Genomic DNA, 25,584 nt, shown 5'->3' on the forward strand with positions numbered 1-25,584 from the left:
AGACATACCAAAAAATGAGTGGTCTAGAATGACAAAAATCTATCATTTCAAAGTACTATAGGCTTGAAGGTTGAGATCAGGTATTGACAGATCTGGTTCGTTCTGAAGACTCTGAACCTGCTTTGTGTCTCTTTCCTTCTTCAGGTAGGTAACCGGCCATCTGTGGTGTCCTTGGCTTGGAGCTGCTTAATCCCAATACATACCTACATCTTTACATGACATCCTCTTGGAATGCATATCTGTATCCAAATTTCTCTTTTTTATTAGGTGTCTACTATACTTCAGTATGACTTTTTTTTCCTAATTACACTGCAATAATCCTATTCTAAATATGATCATATTTTGAACTCTTAAGGGTTATGACTTCCAACATACTGATTTTGGAGGTACACTTTCAACCCATAAGACTATGATTAGTAAACGTTAACCTTGGTTCAGGTTATTTATTTTGCATCCTGATATCCTCACCTATAACATGCATATGATAATAATAAAATCTACTTTAAATGTTGTTGTAAGGGTTACATAAGGACTTAGACTGAAGTACTTAGAATGGTGCCCGGCAATGAGTAAGCACTCAGAAACATTGCTAATATTCTATTGAGTATAGAAGCAAAATTATGCCTAACTCTCATGGGCTGAACCAAGAAATTCTATAGGTTCTTAGGTAGACAAAATCATATTGTCTCCTTCTTGAATTTTTAAGAGAAGTTTTAAAATTCTAGAAGAAATTATTTTAAGGATCATATTACATGATAATCGATAAGATAGATGCTGGGTTTTGACCATCCATTATTCATTCCATTTGTCATATTCTACTGGTGACAGCATTTTTTAAGGAATTCCTCATTCGACATAGTGACCAATCATGATAAGATTGTTAATCAAGGATCCCTACTCTTTCCATGATGCTCGGGGCATGACCCTATCAAGGAACATTAGGTTTTCTCTTGCAGGACTAAGATTTTGAGATGAGAAATACAAGAACAAGAAGAAATTGGCTGAATATAATTCAGCCAACAATATGAGTGACTAATTCCTGATACCTCAATCCCAGGTGTTGACTACCCTTTCCAGGGCTGGTTCTCTAGGATTCACTTCAGTTTTGAGGATTATCCAGTATCATATAAGTAATTTTTTTCTTATGTTAGCTAGCTTCATGGCACATTGCTTGTTTAAAAAAAAAAAAAAACTGAATGGTCAGAAATGGGATATTCAAACCATCTGCATCTAAATCATGTAGGATGCCTGTTAAAAATGAAGAATCCTAAATACTATCTCAGACACATTTATATGCAATCCTTTGGAATGGGCCTCAAGACTATCTAACTGAAGCCAGTTTTACAGCAATCTTTATAGAAACTAAATTGTTTTAGTCAGCTTTTTTGCTGCTGTGACTGAAAGAACCCAACCAGAACAATTTTAGAGGATAAAAAGTTTATCCAGGGGCTCACAGTTTCAGAAGTCTCCATCTAGAGAAGGCTGACTCCATTCCTCAGGGCTCAAGGTGAGGCAGAATGTCATGCAGTAAGAGGGTGGCAGAGAGAAGCAAGATGAGCAGGAAGCACAGAGAAAGATGCCAGGCATCAGATACAAATATATACCCCAGAGCCACACCCCGCAATTCCCTACCTTCTCCAGCCACAACCCACCTGCCTCCAGTTAACACTCAGTTAATCCCATCTGGGATCAATTCACTAATTAGTTTAAGGTGCTCACAAGCTAACAATTTTCCCTCTGAACCTTCTTGCATTTTCTCACACATGAGCTTTTGGGGGACACCTCACATGGAAACCATAACATAAGACTTGTTGGTTGTTAAGTTATATCCAAATTGGGGGAAAATCAAAAGGAAACCAAAATCAAAAGAAAATTAAATGGAAAATCAAAATGGTCATATAGAGTGGGGCCAGGGACTAATTCAAATTGTGTGGCTTCTCATTAAGTATGTATGTTTTTATTATTGTTCATTAATCAAGACAGCATATAAAATGCCTACTAGATTTAATATTATGGGACAAATTTTAACAAGCAGACAATAAACAGAGAAGAAAAGACATGTAATAAATGGCCTTATAACCACAAAAAGAATATATAAATATAAAAATGAGATTTAAAGGGTAAATATTACTTAAAGCCATAACTATTAATTTCTGATTTTAAAAAATGTCCAATGAATACATAATCCAAGAAATGAAATTCTTTATAAATATTTTTGAAATAAGTTTTTATTTCTTTTAAACAGATTACCATTATTTAAATGGAATGTAAGTTCTATGTTTTTAAATATTTAAATGCATAATAAGAATAATAGTACTTAAATTTAGTATCATTGCATTTTAAAATCCTAGAAGTTGTTTGAAATTCTTTGCCCTATTTAGAAAGTGCACAGATCTAACTTTCTTAAAAATACCTTTCTTTTTTTATTTTGTGATCACTAATTTGTCCAATTAGCTTTACCAAATAACTTAACATCCATATAAATTCCATTAGTAAAGTAAGTACAGTCACTTATTGTACTTAACTAACTTGGGTGAATTTAAAAAAAAAGTTCTAGAATTAAATTTAAATGTACAATTCAAAAAATTTTGTCTCTTATTTTTCCTAGTATGTCAAATCCTCCATTGTCTGGAGATACATTTTTAAATGTCCATTTATTGGGAGGGGCTAATAACTATAAAACATGTTCATGTTTTTCCAGAGATACACCTTCCATAAACCCATAGACCATGCCATCCATTTATTTTGTACTTAAATTAGAACTGATTATTCCCTAATATTTATAGCATCAAGCAAGTTATATTTGCCAAACTTTAATGTAATATGACCCCAATTACATTATAAAAAGCAAAATAGTGCACATTCTTTATAGTTCTTTTCATGGTAGCGATAAAATGAGATACTTAGGATTATGTGAATCACTGCATTCCAGTGAGAAAAGAATTTAAGTTTACACAGTGTTTGAGATGGTGTGTTGTGTGTGTGTCCATGTCCATATATGCAGACATACAGTACTAGTGGAGTCTAACAATATGTAATCTATTTAAAAATACTGTTTACATTTTTTAAAACATTCCATAGCTCAAAACACAAAATTTACTTCAAATGTGTTCCCTTTTCCTATGTATGGTACTGTTTAGCATGTAAAAAGGATTTCAGTCTTTAAATCAGAATGTTGCAAAGAACAAGGTGACAGGGAGCAGACATTACTTCCGTGTGTACTTCAGATGGGAAGATACCTCTTCGTTCTGAATTTTTTTTCCAAAATTATCAACACTGTATCAACTATGTTCTAGATTTTTCCACTCAAGGATGGAGAACATTAGAAGAGTGTAAAAGGCAGGACTGTAGGGGTTGAAAATCAGTACTCTCCTGTAGTAAAGGCACATGCACCTCATTCTGTGCTAGCCTCATTTGGTGTGGCAAATACTCCTTGGCCTGCCGTTCCCTCTGCTCTCTCTCACCTATGACTAGGCAGTGCCACTGGCCTATTCATTTCTCAGCCATGGCAGTTAATTAAGGAGATAGTGGATGAAGGGCTATGAGTGTGAAGAAAAGACAAACAGACATACATAGAGTTTGGCCAGGTGGGTAGCCAAACTGATGGAGTTTGACTGACCACAGGTACCTCAGAATGTTTATTGTATAGATCTTGTTATCAAAAGGTTATTTGTGGGAAAGTTTTAACAAAGCGGGCAATCTGAAGGATGCAGGACTGGTAAGACCTTAGGGTCATCTTGTTATGCTCAGAATCCTCTATCCCTGGGAGTTGGTGCCTAAACTCAAGGAACCAACTAATAACTCTGACCCTTTGCACAGAATTTCCTCAGGCCAGCATCACCATAGCAAGTGGGCCATCTTGATCTGCATTTTTTTGCACAGGTAATTCCCTGCGCAAACACAGCCATGGGAGTCAGAAAGACCATGATTCAAATCACCACTCTCCACAAGGGAGGAGTCAGCCATTGTTGTTCATCTGAATATTAGGTAAGTGGATTTGTGTTGCTTTAGACTTAAATTGGAAGGTAAGAAACCCCACTTAAGAATAACTTCCAAGCCCAGTGTAATGACACACACCTATAATTCCAGCAACCTAGGAAGCTGAGGCAAGAGGATTCACAAGTTTGAGGCCAGGTTCAGGAATTTAGCAAGGCCCTCAAAAATTTAATGTGACTCTGTTTCAAAATAAAAAAAAAATAAATAAATAGTGTTGTAGCTCAGAGGTGAAGCCACCCTAGATTCAATCACCAGTACCAAAATAAATAAATAAATAATAAAAGTACAAGTTACATTAATTGTAATTCTGCAACTGCCCTCTTGCCAAGGAGCTTATTATTAGTACACAAACTACTTTTACAGTGATTGTAAATGGAAGTTTTGCCTGCCAGTTACCTATTGATCAATGTGTGCATGAGACTTCAGGGGTAAGTATCACATGAGAAAAAAACGCTGAGTAAAGAAACTTGAGATCCAAGCAATAATAAAATAATTGAAAGACTGTTTGGAATGAATGTGAAATATGTAACTAGTATATAAAGAATTTAACATAATAAAAGAAAAATAATCATTGCAATTTATGAACTAACAAATATAAAAAGAGCAAATTCATATCAAATATTTTCTACCTTTGCACTGGACTCGAACACATTCATGTTTTCGATCAGAAGCTGAGAGCAACTGTAAAAATAGGGTAATCTCAGACTAGGACAATAAATACAACATTGAAAAAAGTTTTAAGGGAAAAATGGGGGTTTGTTTCCCTTAGTTTTACAGGTACCATTTAGGTCCCCTGGATTCCAGTATCACATCAAGAGACCTTCTAACTAAGCTGGCAGTGCTTTTGGAGAATGGGATAGGGCATATATAAAAACAATAAGGATTTAAAGTATCAAAACTCTGAAAATAGGGGCTGAGGCTGTAGCTCAGTATCAGAGTTCTTGCCTATCATATGTGAGGCACTGGGTTCAATTCTTAGCACCACATAAAAATAAATAAAGGCATGCTGTCCATCTTCAACTACAAAAAAATTTAAAAATTAAAAAACTCTGAAAATATTTTCAATTCAGAAGAGTCTAGTTATCAGTCAGATTCTGACAGGCTAAGTAAATAATGTACTATGATAAAATACTTTAAACATTTATGATTTATACTACAGTAGAGAATTGAAATAATAATTTTATGGCACAGCAATAAATAACCATATTCCAGGAATTAGGTAATGATTAAAGGGAAAAAAATATCAACCAATTTTATAATACAATTATTTAGTTCCATAATTTAGAAATAATGCCTATACTAAGGTGTTGTAATAAGAATTAACCTAATATCTATACCCAGGTGGACTAGAATAAGCCCAATCAACCTGCCTGCAAACACATTCAGGCAGAGTGATCAGTAATCCATTAGTTATATCAGCAGATCCATAATTTTTTTCAGCTAACTATTTAAGTTATATCAGGTTTATCAAAAAATGTATGATTATTTCAGTTGTTTCAGAAAAACTATATCCTTGTTTTTAGGAGAAATGGGGAAGGCCATAAAAGGTTGGGTTAGAAAAGAGGAATAATATTATAATTTTGAAACAAGATTGATAGTTCTCAGTACTTTTTGACATTCTAAATGTACAAATCTAAATGTCAACAGCTAATCATGGGTAATCTGCTATTAGTTTTTCTGTTTAAAAATACCAAGTTTTGGCAGCAATTTCTACTTCCATGTGCTATTAAAGGCACATTTCTGAAATATAACATAGTCAACCTATCAAAGAGTAATTTAAATAATTTCTAAAGACAAATATTAAATAAAGCCAGTAATTTCAAAGTTATGAAACACTAGTAAAAAATTCATACAGTTAAGAAATATAAAATTAGGATAAAATAAAAATATAATATGATTGGGGATAGCAAGTAACAATTTGCAGGACCATTTCAAATTATATTTAATGTAAAGCTCATAGATATGTTCATCTAAATATAAAATAATCAATAGACTGGACCACAATACAATCTATTAAAATTTAATTTTGTGATTTTCTACTTTTAAAGGTGGCCCTATCAAATATATTTTTAAAGAGTAAGATAAAGCAATAATCAACAAAAAATACCTCACAATTAAATGTTGTATGTTCAAAGACATTAATTTTTTGTATATTTATCTTTCATCTTTAAATGCAGAATAAGTATTAAGCTTTAAATACAGAAAAATTATTTCAAGGTTATTTAAGACTAAGGTCTCCAAAGGAGTTAGTCATCTAAATTCTCTTATTATTTTCAGATATCCACAACAATAAATCCTCATAAACATAAGACTCATTCTCATTTCCTATGTTTAATGTAAGATTCTTACTTGTTTCTGAAATTTGTATTACTTTACTTCATTTTATCTTTGCTATTTTGTTAGTATTTTGAGTTCAGGCATTTCTCTTCAATTTTATAACACTATCCTTGCAGTGGGGGCAGATCTTATTTTCAGTAATTACACAAAGCCATGTCCAATTTATGGACATGACCAATACATTAAGTGGATATTTATTCTCAATGTCTCCATGTACTAATTCCTAGCTCATTGAGAACAGTACTTTTCATCTGTTTAAACATCAGTTCAAATCCACAGAGAAGCAAAATACATACATGTTGATATATAAACTAAAGTTGTAACTATTCACTGAAATATAAATAGCTGCATTAGCTCAACCTTTAAAGCTCAGAACTTAGGGGCTGTAGTCCCCTTGGGTCCAGCACAGTGGAGAAATGTAGTGCCAACACGTTTTATTTTAAAATTGAATGAATATATAATTATTGTTGAATCAGTTTGGAAATTCTAACAAAGTATAGAAATTATAGAGATTAAGCTGAAGTATTTATAGCTGAGCAACAAAAGATAAAATGAACAAATAAAAAACTCAAAGGTTGTTTATATACTGCAATGAAGAATTATTTGAGAACCTTATAACTGAAGTATGTTAAAAATTTTATTTGATTTAAGACTTTGTAGCATTTCATAAAAAAGAATTTAGTCTTAATAATGCTACTAAAACTTTGGAATTCTAATATTTTAAAATAAATCCTTAAAATTTAATTACATATTTCCTGTTAATGGAATTCTTGAAAAATCTAAAAGGCAATGCATCCATAAGTAGATTCCTTGTAATAAACTCATGAAGATTATAAAGGTTATTATATGTGTAATTTTTACTAAAAAATACTAACAAAGTGTTATTTTAATAAACTGTGTGAACCACATTTTCTCTAATTTTTAAATTAAAATCATTATAGTACAAATCTATAAGACCATAAGGTATTATACTACATGTACCTGTTTCATATAGTATTATAAAAATAGTCATAAAATTGAGTATGTTAGATTTTACTTGTTTTGAAGTCAAGTCATGTTAAGCAATATGCTACACCATCATATATAATTCCCAAGGGTTTCTGGGTTTTAGATAAAAATGAAAAACTCTTACCAACTGTTCCTTCATTAAAGTAAGCATATAAAAGGGTCAACATAATAGTGAATTTCTCTCAATAAAGTATTCTAGATTCTTAAATCTTTGTTTTTGTTAAGGCATTATACCAATGACTAATAAGTGGATTAATACAAAGATTTTCATTTTATTTTAGAAATTAGTACAATTCTCTTATGATACTGTGCAATGGAATATAACAGTTGGCTCAATTATTTGTCATCACACTTTATAGAAACTACTGAATGTTTTCACATGCATTCACAATATTGTTTAAAATATTTTTTAGCTGTTGATAGACTCATTTTATTCATTTATATGCAGTGTTGAGAATTGAACCCAGTGCCTCACACATGCCAGGCAAGCACTCTACCACTGAGCCACAGCCTCAGCCCCAAAACAAGTATTATTTAAGTAACTTTAACCCAAGAAAGAGACAGTGAAAGCAAAAAATTTTCAATATTGGATAAAATGGTGTTTTAATAAAGTTTGTTATCAACATACACTTCTATACTTGCAGAGATCAAAGGACCTAGAGCAGACTATTTTATTCAGTATGTATCTCCAGGGAAAATTCTTAACCAACAGGCTCATTTTAAAAATAGTGTCCTGATTTAGCTTTTTTCCTATCTTTATTTTTATTTGATTTTTGGTATGTTTATTGCTACTTAGCTACTGCATTATATGTAAAAATCTACGTCAATTATGTGAGATATTAATTCTTAAAATAATGTATTTATTGAACTCTATAGTTAAATTTGCCAAACATTTAATTTCAATTACCTTTACCAATATTAAATTATCATATCACTATTAAAAAAGTCTCACTTTAAAAGTAAAAATTAAAGTGCCATTAAGACATAGCTCAACTCAAATGTAGACACAATCATTTTAGTTATTCTAAGATCATTCTTACTTAGAATGCATATTAACACAATACCTCTTTATTTCCTAGTTCAAAATATTTCTCTTTATGATCTTGCTTAAAGTATAACTAAGTAGGTAAATTTCTATATGCTATTTTTTTAAAAAAATCATGGGTAGAGGGGAGGGGAGAGGTGGGGAGGGGGGAGGGTGGATGATGGGAAAGGCAGCGGAGCACAACAGACACTAGTATGGCAATTTGTAAATCAATGGATGTGTAACTGATGTGAATCTGCAATCTGTGTATGGGGTGAAGGTGGGAGTTCATAACCCACTTGAATCAAAGTGTGGAATATGATATGTCAAGAAATTTGTAATGTTTTGAACAATCCACAATAAAAAAATAAAAAAAAAATCATGGGTATTTTTAATATTAAAAGCAAATGATTTTTCTTATTCTAGATGCTATGCCCTAGTTACTAAGAATTTGTGTCCCTTTGCAATATTCATGTACCACAAAACACAAGTATCACTGTATAGTATAGTCACCTAATGAACACATAGTTACCCCACTGCTATATCATTAGTAAATTAACATAATAAATAAGTTATAAGTATTTACATTTAATACTTACTTTTTTCAGATCCAGATATCCACAAAATTACCAAAACTGCAAGAGTAAAATAAAAATTCTACCTCCTAACATCCATTTCCTAAGGCCATATTATCTCATCTCTCATATGATCAAACAATATGACTTCTACACATGAAATTTTTTAAATAAAATAGGAATAGGAATAAAGATTTTCAATTATATCCACTAAGTACAGTTCACCAAACAGGCCAATATCCAGAGGCCTCTGCAGTACCTGAAAATGCAGATGAATATATTTTTGAGGATATGGGTTGACAGCACATACTTTCATCCCAATTCCTGCTCCAAAGTTCAGTTACAACATAAGCTCACTGGTATCTGAAATTGGAAACTTTTATCTTCAACATGAATTCAAGTTTTTAATAATTAACCCCCTTTAAATAAACACAGCAGAATAGGCCAGTCTAATTTGCCTTCAACAAAACTTCATTTTACTTGTCAGCCTATGAAAAGTCATTACTGCATGAAATATTTATTTTGGTACATATATTTGTAAAATGCATACTTGTATATTTTCTAGTCATATAATTAAACAAAAATCTACATATCCATACATACAGTTAACAAGATTCTTATAAAGCAATTTTAAAATAAAGCAAATACCGCATATTTTTTTGCTCCCTTTTCTTCCAATCTCATTTACTGTAAAACTCCTCACCTTACAAAAAATAAGTATTGATAAAAGATTCATAACAATAACAGAACAGACTAAGACACTAGTGAAGACTGTATGAGATAATCATCATTGTAGCCTTCAATAGCTAGCATATTGCCTAATATTTATTTTCTTTCTTTGTAAATTTTATAGTTACTATGGACACAATATCTTTATTTTGTTTATTTATTTTTATGTGGTGCTGAGGATGAACTCAGTGCCTCACATGTGCAAGGAAAGTGCTCTGCCCCTGAGCCACAATCCCAACCTTAATATTTATTTTTTTTAACTTTGAGAAAAATGCAATAAAATTATAGATTCTTTCAAATAAATGGTACACAAACATTCTACACCATGAGTCTTGGTTATTAGTCCATATCACTCTGTATTATCACATAGCAAATATGTTTTTAAAGATTTTCTACCTAATTAAAAATTTGATTTTCAGGTGGACAAAAAAAAATACATACTGGAAATGCTACACTGGGTCTTATGTTCTAAGAGGGAAAGTTCTCCTTGAGCCTCTACCAAGTACACCAGCCACCACATAGCAGAACTTCAATCGATGTTTTTAAAAATGAATATTTTCACTTACTTTTAACATATCTGTCAGTGAAAACTGAAATCGTATATTCCATAAATAGCCATATGATTGAAAGAGATTATTAAATTTTTCCACATCATCTGAAACATTAAAGTAAAATGTGAAGTTTACTAAATTTTAATAAATCTTTTAAAATATTAAGAAATGTTTAAATGAAGTATCTCCAAATAATGAATTTTGTAATATATACTAACTATATATGAGTGTTAAGTGAGGAATTTTATGCTTCTATATATTTAATAGTTATATTCATATGATATTATAAAAGTCAACTTAAAGTAATGAGTAAATAACTTCTCAGGAAAAAATTTAATTGCATGAAATTTCTATTGTTTAGTTTGAAGTCTAAAAACTTTTCCCCTCATTCCTACCACCAGAAATATCGTGTATACTTCAATTTCATTCTTTAGGTTTCATAAGCTTTCTGAACATCTATTTGTTTCTTTTCATTTAAAACAAATGCAGAGAGAAGATAAATGGAAACTATCTGAAAACACATCTGTTTTATATCTGATATTTGAATTTTTGTTTACAATAATAGCAATTTGATCAAAACAGAAATGAATAAAACTGGTACATTTGTAAACCCTCAACTATCACTCTTATTAGAAAAAAACTAGATGGATCATTACATTGCCTTGTGAAAATGTCCCTAATTATACCAACATCCACTCTGACAAAAATAACTGTATATGGAAAGCTGCGAAGTCTGAAAAGCATCAACAAATTGTACTTGTTGATCCAAGATGAATGTACATTATGCATAATGGTAGACGTAGCAAATTTGTACTATTAAGGTTATGTTTTAAATGACAATCAGCTTGGGCTGAATAAAGTAGGAAATGGACTGCATCCTTGCTATGTAGTTTTGTTCTACCCCATTCCTCTTATCTGGTCAAATATCAATAATTATATAGTAAACTTCATTTTAAAGGCAGGCAATGGAGCATTTATTTGAGCTCCTTGAAAAAAAAATAGTAAGAATGCTGAATATCTAGATTTATTTCTCTCTAGGGAGAAGATCATCTCATACATGCTAGCTCCAAGATATATCTCAGGCTTACCTACCTGCTCTTCAGTTTTATTACCACAGCTCTAGGACAGGCCACCATTAACAACTCTCTGAACAACTCTGTTGGGCTCCTAATTCTGCTCTTGCCTGCTTTCAGTCATGTCTGTGCTTACTTTCTATAATATTCTTAATATTAGTGAAATGGCTCATTTTACTCATTTTGTTAAAAATCTCCCAATCACTTCACCTTTCACCTGGTATAATGTAAGAAGGTTTACTCCTTAACTAGTGCTCTTTTTTCTATTCCATGGAATCTGGGTTATTGACCATCTTTCAAATCTCACTTCTTGCTTGCCCAGTAAATTCCAGTTACACTGGACTTGATTTTTCAAATACATTAAGCTTATTTCTCTTCCAGGCCATTGCTGTGGCAGTGCCATCCACTTTTAATGCACATTTTCCTGCTCTGCTTAATTAATTATTTCTCTTCCCTGAGAATGAGGCTTAAATGTCACCCCCACGTACACACAGACCTAACTGTCCTGTTTTACACAGTATGTCTTTCCTGTTATTTTCTATCTCAGCACTTTTGTTGATTCTGCCATAGAATTTCTACAACCTTTATTGTTTTATTTACTTACCAAGCTTCATGAGGATATAAAACACACCTGCCTGTCCCATACCTTTTCTCCATGATCTAAATTTTAGATTCTAGGGAACAATATTCAATAAAATAAAAATTAATGTTTTCAATTTTTAAGTGATGAGGTATATAAATATCATGAATTTAAAAGAACATGAGATGCATAAGCAATTTAACCCCTATGTAAGTATGGTTTGATAACATGGTTGACAATGTACATTGGATAAAGTCAACCTATTTTGATTATTTAGCTATATATATTGATCTCCACCATATTTATACTACCAAGAAGTGTTGAGTCAGGGTATAATAAAAAGACTTCTAGCTCTGTTGTGTGAAGCAGAATCTAATCTTTCATGGTGACAACTGAAACATAGTGTTAGGAGAATCATATAAGGCATATAAGGTATATAAGGCAGGAAGAGGATGGAGAAAAGGAAGTGATATTGAGATTGTGTGACAGAGAAATAGCTTGGTATATTAAAAAAAACTATAATGTCTTTTATATTTAAAAAAAGTTTATACTAACAGTGATTAGTGAAAACAAAATACTTTCTACTCCATTATTTTTCTAATATTTATTTTGTAATGACAGTAACCCAAAAGTAAAAAAAAAGTTAACCATTTTGTTCTCTTGTACAATTAAAAACATTTTCTCTTCCTTAAAAATTTAAAAGTGCTTGATGTATGTGTAGTTTCTATTACATTCTTTTAAGTTATTTCTGGTTTGAAACACAGATCTTTAATGAACACTGTATAACTTTTTGTGCAAGCAAACTATTTTAGATATAACCTCATTTCAAACCCAGAAAAACCAACATTTAGATGGTCATTGCTGAATCTGCATAAAAATGATGTTTAATGTTTCAGGATACTAATCATAATGACCATACAATGACATTTTAACTTTAAATGAATAATAAAATTACATTCTTGGTTGCATTGATATTTATATATCGATAAAATATTTATTTTAAATATTCAAGAGTTTAAAAATATTTTTAGTATTTAAAGTTCAAATATTCTTAAAATTTTTCCTTAATTCTACATTTATAAAAAATAAGAATATTCCATCTTACAGTTTTCAACACTGTTTATAGTTAGTCAACTAATTTTAAGCCATGAACTTTGTTAAGCAGATTTTTTTGCTTAGATATGTTAACTTTTATTTACATATAATTTAGTTGCTTTTGCAGTCACAATTCATCTAAGTCAATAAATTCAATAAAACTAATTGGTCACATTACCATTGTAGTTATTTTGTTTGTCACTGAATCATCTGGGGGGGGGGTGAATTCAAACAATACCAGTAATAAAATAAGTACTAGATTCATGTACCCAAATCGTACTTTGACTTAATGAATTATTTGTGTATGTAACTGGCTATTTGTATAAACACTAGCCACACCCTGAGAGGCATATCAACTCATTTAGGCAATAAAATACTCTTTGCAAAGGGAAATAATCTTTGAATAAATGGACCCCTAGTGGCTACTAACCATTGTAATTGACATAGATGGTTAACTTATACATGAAGCAAGACTTTATTTGATATTCACCAGTACAGAAACAAAAGGTTATCATCTAGAGAAGATAAAATCAGATTTTTAGATAAAAATTTAAAACACTGAATTAATGTTGTGGTTTAAATATAGGAGAAATCAATGGAATAAGAGGGATTTGAATAGAAAGCATGTTTTCATTTATTCAGATGAAGTAATCTACTTTCTCATTGAATCAAGGAGGTCTGGGTAATAGAGTCAAACTGCTTTGTTTTATCTTAATAGTAGAAAACTTTACAGTTAGTTAAAAGACAAGATCAGTCCTTCCTAGAGCCAAGTCACTGATTTATTTACTTATCAAGTAAATAATGTAGTAATACATTGTTTGGCCTTGTCATTATTTGACCCTGCCTATGTATGGAAAACCAGGAATGGGAATGAATCCATTCTTTCCTGTCATATAGGATTTTTATATAATTTGCTAGAAAAAATACACAGTTAAAATTTTACTTTGTGAAAGTCCTTTATCAAGAAGGAAAGTTATATAAAAGTGGAATTTTACCCTCCATAAAATAACAAGTTTCAAAAGTTTAATGAAAATTATTAGGGATATAAACAGCATCTTCTCAAAATAAACAAATATTAATTATATTATTGATATTTTTATGTGTATAAGAAAATAAACATATTTTACATTAGTCTTTCCATACTGCATACTTACAATAATTATGTATTTTTCTATGGGTTTTGATGTACAAGGGCTGATGCTTTGATTTATCTAATGACACTACAAATTAAGAAAATATGCCTAAAAAGTTCACAAGTTTAACATTTACAAGGTTGGTATCTATGAACCATTTGTGTTATTTGTGGTAGTTTCAGTATCTAAACATTATCTAAAATTATTATCAGGCAAATTTCTAACCACTATAAGTTTAGGCTCTATAGAGCATAAACAACCATTTGTGATGATAAAAAATCTGAATCATAACTTCTCTATATAATTTTTTTGAAGAATTATCCTAAATTTTCCCTAACTTAACCAGTAGATACTATTTTACCCATGTATATTCTTATGCATAACCTGTACTTTTAATATATGAATACAAATTCAAATTAAGAGCTTTAGTAGACACTCTTTAATGATCCTATTTATCTGATAAAAAAAGACTGGGAAATACTAATTTTCCAATATTAAGTTCAGCTAAAACATGAATTACATGTTTGGTATTTATTTTAGGTGAAACATTGTTAAATGGTATGGAGAAGTCATTAAAATAGCTAAGCAAATTAAAACTACTGCAAAAGGCTACCATTACTAGACTTTTAAATTTAATGTAACTATCTGAAAGGTCATACCTTAACATGATACATTTTTGTAAAATGGGTGTGAAAATTCATAATACGTGTTTTATTTATATTAGTAACCCCAGGGACTAGGGTGGTTGCTGATGTATTATAGGTACTAAATAAATTTTTTTTAAAAAAACTATTTAGGAAAATTCTTACACAGGAATAACTGCTAAAAACTTGTGGTAAACTTAATTCTCAAGGCGTACATCTCTAGCCTCCAGAGATACTAACATAAAGTATAATGTTTTACTTTCCAGTTATTATTATGAATTGTAATGCAAACAACAACAACAAAAAAAGTAGATATATAAAGGCAAAAAAGAAAGAAAAAGAAAAAGAATAGCATTACCTAAGGTTAGGTAAAAAGAAGTGAAAGGAGGGGAAGGCAGGGGATGTGGGGATAAGAAAGATAGTAGAATGAAACAGACATTATTACTTTATGTATATATGTGACTGTATCACCAATATGATTCTACAATATGTATACTCAGAAAAATGAGAAATTTTATACCATCTATGTATGATATATCAAAGTATATAAGTGCATAGTACTATCATGTATAATTAATTGAAATAAAAATTAATTAAAAATTGTTCTCTCTCCTAATAAAAATGGTCAAGTAAATAATTATATGTTAGTTTTAACAATCTTCTAATTTCACAGAGGTAAAATAAATGCTCCTTTGGTATTTAATACCAATAGTCCTTGAAAACAAATGAGTGATGTGGCGTGAAATTATACCCCATCATAGGAGAGTATGGCACTATGATGTCGCTTATTATGTGACATATCTTCAAAGTTATGAAAGTTATTAGGGTTTCCAAGTTCACATATGAATTTGTGATTATATTCTGTCAGATAAAAACTATAATTAGGAAAACATGGCAAAGCACCAATTATGTAAATGAGAACTGAGTATTGATTCCAAGTGATTATTTTATTTCTAAATAAAGTATATTGTTCATATATTTTTATGACAAAAGTAAGGCTTCCTTGTTTTACTTGCCTTCTGTCTTAATCTTCTTCCCTTTACACAAAAGTACACACTCTCGATTCATCTGATTTCCATTTTTATATCTGCAAATTATTTCCAGACCCTTACACACACATGCACACATATATGTCTCATCTGTGAAATTGCAGTTACAATTGTCCACAGTTGTTTTACAGTTGAAGTCTTTAGGAGAGGTGACATATTGGTGGTCATCACAGTGCCAGTGAGAGCATCCAGCCAGGTACATGATGGAAAACTTTTATGGTTGTTGGATACCTAGTCTAAAGGAATTTACAATATGCATATGATATTACTATAGACCTTATATATTCAGAAATCCAAGGAAATGTATTTTATAAAGATTGTTTAAATAGAAGGAAAGAAAATGCTCATTGATTTACACCGTGTTGCACATACTAGTCACCTTTACTTTGTCACTGTACCCACCAAAACAAATTCCTACGAAATATCTGACAGAAACTTGACGTTATGAATAGGATATTCAAAACTTGGAGATTCACACTTCACGCTTATCTACTCCCTGCTCGCAAAAATAGAAACCCCACCACAGATCTGTTTCTATCTGCTCCAGGAAGAAATTTGAACAGGGTTCTGGGGCTAAGGCTAGGTGAGGGCAACACTGAGTGACTGGGGTGGGGGTGGGGGTAAAAGGCTGACAATTAGTCACTAGGTACAGCGGGAGCAAGCAAGCTGCCTTTCAAGTAGGCATGTAGGAGAATCCACACATTACCCTGTTTTGAGCGACAACCAAGAGTCAGAAGTCCCCATTAAATCTGTGCCGCGGAGCCTGACCTCCGGTGGAGACTGCGCAGCCAGGAGCAGTCCCACAGATGCCAGCAAAGGGACCCACGTGCTGCTGATGTTCACGCATCTGTTTAAAGAAATCTGGAAGCAGAAGGGCTCACAGCTCCTGGGGCCACCAGCCCTAGGCGGCATAGAAAGGACGCTCCGGTTAAGGAAAATCCTTGACCCCCTCGTGTGGCAAACCCAGAGAAACTGACCCCAGGACGAAGTTACCTGCAGAAGGCCACCTGCCTTAGTCCTCAAAGCACCTTCCTGCTCCCGTCCCCTCTTGCTCCTCCACCCCGTCCCTTACCTTGGTTGTTGGAGACGTGACTGCAGTCGCCCGGCCAAGCTGTCAGCAGTGGCAAGAAGAAACCAAATTGCAAAAGAAATTCCTGGACTTCGCAGCCCCCCATGGTTCTCCCTGGCTCTCTTTTTTCCCTTAAAAAGAAGTGGTAGCAGCTCAACCAGGTGTTCAGGATAGGGTGGGGGTCCTGGTCCACGTCTTCTTCCTCCTCCTCCTCCTCCACCTCCACCCGGCCCGCAGGGGGTGTCCTGGGGCGCCCCCCGCGTGAGACCCCGGGAGCAGGGCACGAGGGTCCAGGCTGCCCAGGGGCGAGTGCAGCTGCTTCGGAGGAGGACACTGCCTGCGGCGCCGGGGAGCTCCTGGCGGCTGGAGGCGAGGGGAATTGCATCCACCACCGTGTCCCTCTCGCTCGAGGACTATTCACTTGGGCCCCGGAGAGCGTGCGCGCAGGAGCGAGCTAGGGCTGTGGTTTGGGGGAGGGGAGCGAGGGGCGGGGGAGGGCGCCTCACCGCGGGGATGAAGGGAGGGACCACCAGGTGCTAGGGGCAGTTCGGGCGGCCAGAGCGCCTCTCCGGACTGAAGTGGGCACTTGCAGAGACCAAAGTAAGGTAGGCTTCGCAGCTGTGAAGAGGTGCGGGGACAGCGAGAACTTTCCTCCGGCCGGTGCGGGAGAACCTGGCGAAGGAGGCGTCTTCAAGCAGCCGCGAGTGGTCCGGGGGAGCTGCGGACTGAGCCCTCAGCCCCTTGCTTGAGTGGCGTCGACAGAGGTTCGCAGCACAGACGTTTCCACCTCGGCCGCATCTGCGCCGCGCCCGGGTCGTGGCAGCAGTTTTCTGAGCATCTCAGAGGCCGCGCGCTTAGTCCCCCAAGCACTTAACCACCCATTTCGCGACAGCAGCGCAGACCGTTTTATGACTACTCGGATGGCGATATTGCCTTCCCCTTACTTCTCCACATTATCGCCGCTGGAGGGGGTGCGTGTAGTGGGTTAGCGCTACCGGTCCCGGGCAGTGCTTGGCGACACCAGTAGCCGCCCAAACTTGTCCACTAGGGCGATCGACTAAGCTTTGTGGCAGGCTTTTGGCTTGGAGTCCTTGGAAAGCGAAAGGAGGGAGGAAGCAGTAGAGGGAGTCACATCTGGCTGGAAACGGGAGAGAGCTTGGCACCAGGGCTCGCGGAGGTCGGCGCATCGCCGTGTGGCGGTGACTTCGCGCTGGAGGTCACCAGCATCATCTCAGCCTTTGCGCTGGGATTCCGGGGTCCTTAAGCTCCCGCGACTTGGCAGCGTCGGACTGTGAGCTCTGAGCCTTTCAAAGGCCACGTCCGCCGCGGTGCCCAAAGAGTGGCTGGCGTATGGCTTTCCCCACGCAAAACGCCCCCTCTGAGCCCCTGCTCTCTCCTAGGGTTCGAGTCGCTCCTAGCCGAGGCGCAGGCTACTTGGTGGGACCTCCGGGGGCCGGAGCTATGCGGCGTATTTGTGTGGAGAGATCTTGGCGTCTTGGGTCCCCAAGCTCTCGCCCCGAGGCCGAGGTGGCGCGGAGGGCAGAGCTGGAGCTAGAGCGCTGCTGAGCTTGGCCAAGCCCGGCGATCCCTAGCCTGGCAGCAGCGACTCGGATACTGCCAGTTCGGCGCTAGAGGGAGTCAGTCGACAACAAAAATTCCTCCACCTGCTAGGTGGTGGAAGCGGCTAAACAGGCAAAGAAGAAAGGAGGAATGCTTTCAAGCTAAACTGAACGCGTTTGTTAAGGACGCGCCATGGAAACCGTAACTCTGGTGTGGGAATTTTTGTAATACTCAATTTTGTTATTATTATTATCGTCAGTTTATTTTTTTTAAGGGGATATGGGCTATCACAGTGGAGTGAGGTGGAAAAATTCGCCTCAAAATTCATCAGAATTGTTTTGAAGCAACGTTGATGGCAATGGGGAGAAAAAGTGAACTGAAAAGAGAAAGCAGCGATTATTATAAAGGGTAGATGACATTTTTCAACTGGGCAGGGCGTACTGGAGGGAAATGACACGGTGGCAGAATTCCGGAAAGTAGATGATTAAGTAGCAAAGGTCAGCATTTGACTCTTAGAGAATTTTGGAGATAAAAACACCCTCCCTTTTTATGCATTTCAGCTCTATGATGTTTATCACATATCATAGTTAAAAGAGTTTCCGTTAATACCTTATAGTCGATAGGAGGGAAAAGTAGTAAAGATGCCTCACGTCTAAAATTTTGCTGCGTGGAGAGAAATGTGAAATGCAAGTGATTTCCAGAATGTGAGGAAGGTTTCCTATTGGTGACTGTACTTCCACGCTCATTATGAATTCATACCCAGCTGCTCTTTTAAGGTGTCCATGCCAATTTAAATGTATGCAAATCATTTATAAATGGATAACCCTGTGTGTAGTTTATATATTAGTACTTGAAAGAGTAAAATCTGATTTTGCTATTCATTTTACTGCTGTTGCTGATATTGACTGCCCACATGGTTGTTTGCGAACTCAATTTGCAATTTACAAATTCAGTTGTAAAATAGAAATCCACAATATGACCAATGTGCTATAAATAATTACGTCTAAAACCTAGAAAAGGTTCACAATTCATTATACCAACGTTTTCATTCAAAATAACGTTTCTTTTCATTTACTGTCAACTATTTCCATGACCTTTTAAATTTTCATTTTTAAAAGTTGAATTACAGTGAATAATTTTATATGCTTCATTGCTAACTAAAAACATCTTATTAAAGGCACTTCTTAAAAATGACTTCCATATACTACATTAAACTGAAGGAAAGCATAATAGCATTATCTTAGGAATGTAAAGCCTGTATATCTATTTCTGACCTTTTATTTTTTCAAATCAAAGGCTTGGGAGGAAATATTTCGAGTGGAAAAGAACCAAAATAATCTCTAACAAAACTAGTTTAAAATGAAAATTTAAAATCAAGTGTTGATCTTGGCTTGATTTTGAAAAATACATTTTAATATAGAACATCAAAAAGTAATATTTAAAATTAGTCTAGAAGGAAATGGTTCTCATAGAAGGAAGGAAAGTGGGGGATAAAGAAAAGCTAAAGTTTATTTCTAGGACTCAGGCTTATTTACAAATCATGGCATGATGTCTGAAACAAACTGTTACATCAAAGTAACAACAGCTTGATTAATTTGAATTTATTCCCCTCCCCCATTGTGGCTACAATTCACATACTCTACACAATTTGTTTAAATAAGCCATAGTTAAGCTTGACATAATCTGTATTACCTGGTCAGATAATTAATAGTCATGTTTTCATATGGGTTTTTTAAAAAAATAATTACAAGATTTTTCTCAATATTAAAGCTTTAGATATGTTTAGATAATCTTTATTGCACACCTAGAAGATAAGGACCTCTAGGTAAAAACATATCAAAAATGAATTGAGATATAATTATCATTACCTTTGACAATAACAAAAGTCCATGAGTTTAACATGACAATAAATTTCAAAATATGATTGTAAAAATGATTACTATAACAATTTGACCATTTGTGTTACAAACACACACACAAATACGTATATGCATATTCTTTCTAAAATATTAGGCTCTTTTTATGTGCAAGGGGAAGAGTTGAGAGTTAACTACTTTGTATTAGTAAAAAATAATTTATTTTATAAAGCAATCATTTTCTTTAAAATATAGGCACAGTTGTTTCTTTTGTGAGTTAGAAGCAATTGCACTTAACAAAAATGTACTTCCTTTTTAATTTTCTAGCAGTGTTGATATATTTGCTGACATGTGACAGTTTCAAAATTATAAGCCACTCAATGAACCAGATGCAATATGCATGTAGATTTGTCTGCACTTGTCTGTTTGAATCATACCCATATTCAGAAAAGCATTCATGTCTCATTTTTCAGAGCTATATTATTCAGAATTCCCTTATATTCTCTCAGACCATTGTTCTTCATGATATTTGTGGTCTGAATTTGGGTAACTAATGATTAATTTTTTAATTCAATAAAAGATATATGATACTAAAAACTAGTCTAATTTTCACCTACAGGAGAAACAGTATTCACAATATTTGCTTTATAAACTGATGAAAAGAACAGAGCTTAACATGAAATTAATTCCTTTGAGGAAAAAAAGGATTATAATGTTAATATTCAGCATGTTTAAAAGATTGAGAAAGTCTCAAATATATCATTCTGGTAGAAGAATAAATTAATTCATTTACAGTAGTAATTTACATTCTAAGGTCAAGATAGAAGAGACAAATAAAAAGAGTGTTGATCCTCAAATATTTCAAAACATCAATTCTTACAAGATTCAGTTTGTACTTTAAACACACAATTGTGTCTTTGTATTAATAGAACATTTAGAGACATGCTACAGACATGTTACCTTCATGCCTTCAACTTTAAAATACAAATCGAGTAAAAGATCAACATATCTATTTTAGCATCCAACATCTAAAGTTAAAAAAAAATGTCACTCAGTCATGTATATTTAATTTGAGGCTCTTTGCTTTTAGAAACCATTTTTTGGGGAAAACACACACATTGTTTCCTTCTGAAATTAGGCTTTGATGTTTAGAAATAGTTAATGTTTCTCCTCCCCCTCCTCCTGCCCTGCTTTTATTTTTGAAAAAAAAAAAAAATCCCAAACAGCGCCGGGTGTTTTATTTTATTGTTATCACATTAGATCTAAAAATCTTACAGAAATAAATGTAGCATAAAGTAACCCAAAACATACTACAGTTGCTACTGCAATAACTGTATTCAAATCTTGTGTGGCATATTATAGTCAAAGAAAAATAAGTGTGTGTATATAAACAAAATCATATACATATCACACTTATGTATTACACATGTGTATATCTGTAATTCATTGAAAACATTGTCTCTACTACTTTTCTACTTCACCATTTACCAAACACGAGTTTCATTTGCATTTATTTGTGCCCAGTACTTTGGGGAATGTACAAAGATTATTTGTATTTGGATCCTATCTCTCAGACGTTTATATTACATTGCTGAATACAGACATATGGATTATGCCTATATAAATCACTTTGTGTGGTCTCAAGTATCTACATAAAGGAAGGGAATCATACCCTAAACTTCTAAGGCATGGATCCCTACTGTTACTCCTTTTATTTGATTTAAACATACTCTTGTTATAGATTAGTTCATCCTTGACAGCTAGTCAATGAACTTGTATCAACATTAAATACAATATTAAGTCTTATGTACAATGGTCAGATAATTCAACTAAACTCAACTAGTGTTTTTAATGAAATTGATTTAATAGTCAGTGACTATCAGAATATTCACAAAAGTAATTTACCTAAATTATGCAGAGAAGTTTTAAAAATAATATATTTACATTAATTTCAATTTTATAAGGAACATGACATTCAGCTTATCTTTCATTCCCCAGAATAGTCAGCTATGTCAAAACAACTTTGTTTTCATTGAATAATAATAGATATCATTAAAGAGCATATTCTAAATATCAAATAAATAACCACTAGTGAAAGAAGAAAAACTACTTTAAAAAAATCTGTGTAATGAAATGTCTGATTGTTTCCTTCATAATAAATATCACAGGAATAATACTATTAATTTATATTCAGCTATTCAAAATAGAAATGTAATAAAAATATACCAATATGTTGTTTTGTATTGTTTATACTTTAAGATACTTTACAACCTACTTCAAGAAAAGGAAAAGCAAATTTTACACAAATAACACTGGCATATGCCAAATGCTAAAATGTTAAATTTGAATAACAATTATCAACTATGGATTTCAGCTACTTTGATACCAATAATGCAGAACATGTTCTTTTGCTATAATCAAACTGAGATAGATGAAAAGTGAATCTTAATATCTCTCATATACTGGACTTGGTGGGTAATAAAGTTCTTTAATAAAAATGTTTCTTATTATATTTATTTACTTTGCAGTAAGGTACCATGCTTACATTTTTGAGCTTGTGAAATTTTTGTTGTGTAAACATAAAAAAAATTAAAAAGACTTTATTTCAACTGAGTTATAATAACACAATAAAAATTTAATATGCCCAGCATACGGATATAATTTTAATCATAGTTATTTATTTTCCTATTGCTATTAAAGAGTTTTCATTCAAATACAAATATTTGTCAATATTATCTTATAGTCATTAGATAACTATAAATTTTATAGGACTCACTCAATCATCTGACAATGAGCATACAATTCTTCATTTTCTTGCCTAACTTTAATACACATATTCAATTTTCCCAAGGACCTTGAAGTGTCTTCAAAGAACAGTGAAGGTTTCTTCTACATCTACAAAAATTATTTCAAAAATAATAAAATATTTCATAATTATGTTTAATTTTTGGTCAAATTTACCATCACTATTATTTTTTCCATAATGGAAATTTAATACTTGCATATTTCAATAGCAAGAGTACCTAATTGCCCTAGTTTTCTTTGTCAAAGATTATTAAATACTTTTATTTCTATCATTTGAGTCAATATAACTTTATAAATTGTTACATATGAATAATTTAGATTATATACATGTTAGGACTAAGCTGAGTTTTTATGAAAATGGTTCTGGCTATTCAGGGAACTGAATGAAGTCCACTGTGAGTCCCTGTGAGACTTCTGTAGTATTTCACTGTTAAATTCTATTCATGATCCATAGTATTAGCAGTATACTGAAGTCCATAGTATTTGGAATTAAGTTGTATGGTTTTAGTTGAAAATAAAATTTCCAAATCAATGGAAAAAACACTAGACTGACTTCCACTGGTATTAATTTATATCTAATGATGTCTATATTTATTTGATCATGAATTATTTTATATCATGGCTTCAACTATATGAGTAATAGGACGTATAGTCATGATTATTTTTGAATGTTTTGTCCAATGGGGAAAGTTCCTTGCTCTTTGAGAATATGTACAATTTTCAAACAAAATATTGAAGTTCTGTATTATGTATCTTAAACAAATGCAATATATTAACACTGCCAAATAGCACTCTTTGGAATGTTAGAGATAATATGTATCTCTGCTGTGGAATAGAGTACCCACTAGCTTCATGAATTTTTGAGTGTTTGACTGGATCTAATGTGTCTCAAAACTAAACTTTTGGGACTTAACATCTATAGTATTGCTGCCACCTCAATGTACTTAGCAGCTCAATTCACAATAGCTAAAATGTGGAAGCAACCTAGATGCCCTTGAATAGATGAATGGATAAAGAAACTGTGGTATATACACAATGGAATATTAGTCATCATTAAAAGAGAATAAAATTATGGGATTTGCAGGTAAATTAATGGAGTTGGAGAATATCATGCTAAGCCAAGTAAGCCAAACCCCCAAAAACCAAAGGCCGAATGTTCTAATAAGTGGATGCTGATCCAAAACCGAGAGGATGGAGGCTTGGGAAAAATGGAGGAACTTTGATTGGGCAAAGAGGAGGGAAGATAGGGAGGGTACAGGGGGTCAGGAAAGATGGTGGAATGAGGTAGACATCATTACCCTAAGTACAGGTATGACTGCACATATGGTGTGATGTTATATTGTGTATAACCATAGAAATGTAAAATTGTGCTGCAATTGTATACAATGAATCAAAAGGCATTCTCCTCTCATATATACCTAATTAAAATAAATAAATATATTTTTTTAAAAATAAGTACTCACTACATATTAGAAAGAAAAAAACCTAAACTTTTGGTTTTAGATATTTTTAATAAATTTAAAATTACATGGCTACTTTTTGCCACTGCATTGGATTTTACATCACTGCTTTTCAATACCTCCATGTTGATAATGGGGAAAAATAATAGAGGGATTTGAAACTCATGCAAGCATTAAAATTGGATATGTTATGACCTTCTCTAAAAATAGCTAATTCTCAATGTAGTAATTCTGTCATGTACAGTCAAGTTTCACACAGTTATATTTATCATAAAACAAAATAAAGCTTTTGTTCACTTCCAATAATAATTGTTACTATATGTGTTTACATGGTCTTCAAAGCTTGCTTGAAATGATGTGCTATTTGCATATTGCTGTGAGTTGGTCAGAACACGTGAAAAGATGTCACTCTGATAGAAGCTCAATGTCTTTAAGAATTATGTCAATTATGAATACATTAGTTACTAATGTGCCTACTTTTGAAGGCTACTTTAGAATTTTTAAATGGTTCATGAGCCACCGTTCCCCTGCACTTCAAATTATGTCTAGTGTGTTGCTCCAAGTCCCAACAAATTACAGAGATGGGAGGAACAAAATAATGGTATTATTTTTTCCAAAATTAATGACCTCCCTTGAGATTTGTCAAAGAGGTAGCAAGATTTTCCATTCAGAAGCTAGACCTTGCCTTTGTTTATTGTTTCACTTTATTTTTGGTTTTGGTTTACTTTTTCCCCTTTTGACTTTTAGGTTTACATCATAATTATTGTCAGAGCCAGGGGTAGTGGTAAACGCCTATAATCCCAGAGGCTCTGAAGGCTGAGACAGAAGGATTGAGAGTTCAAAGCCAGCCTCAGCAATTTAGGTGCTAAGCAACTCAGTGAGACACTGTCTCTAAATATAATCAAAATAAGACTGGGGATGTGGCTCAGTCAGTTGAATAGTTCAGTCCCAGTACAAAAACCAAAAAACAAAACACACACACATACACATTGTCAGGAACACTTTAAAATATCCACAGATATTTTAAAATATGAAAGTGA

At 33.5% G+C, this 25,584-nt stretch overlaps 1 protein-coding gene across 10 annotated transcripts in view; it reads right to left on the reverse strand.

Moving 5' to 3' along the window:
• Epha6 (EPH receptor A6) overlaps positions 1–18,514 on the reverse strand; it is an 850,021-nt gene extending 831,507 nt beyond the window's left edge. For 2 of the 10 annotated variants that reach the window (XM_058582915.1, XM_058582914.1), the window contains exon 1: positions 16,867–18,514. In XM_058582915.1, the coding sequence (XP_058438898.1) occupies positions 16,867–17,248 (382 nt within the window). In that variant the 5' untranslated portion in view covers positions 17,249–18,514. The other 8 variants (XM_046455343.2, XM_046455344.2, XM_046455348.2 and 5 more) reach the window with 8 other exon arrangements.
• Between the last annotated feature and the right edge of the window lie 7,070 nt (positions 18,515–25,584).

The sequence above is a fragment of the Marmota monax genome, unplaced genomic scaffold (genome assembly GCF_021218885.2).
Source record: "Marmota monax isolate L192 unplaced genomic scaffold, Marmota_monax_Labrador192_F-V1.1 WCK01_AAM20220418_F8-fsc00053, whole genome shotgun sequence".
Taxonomy (NCBI): Eukaryota; Metazoa; Chordata; class Mammalia; order Rodentia; family Sciuridae; genus Marmota; species Marmota monax.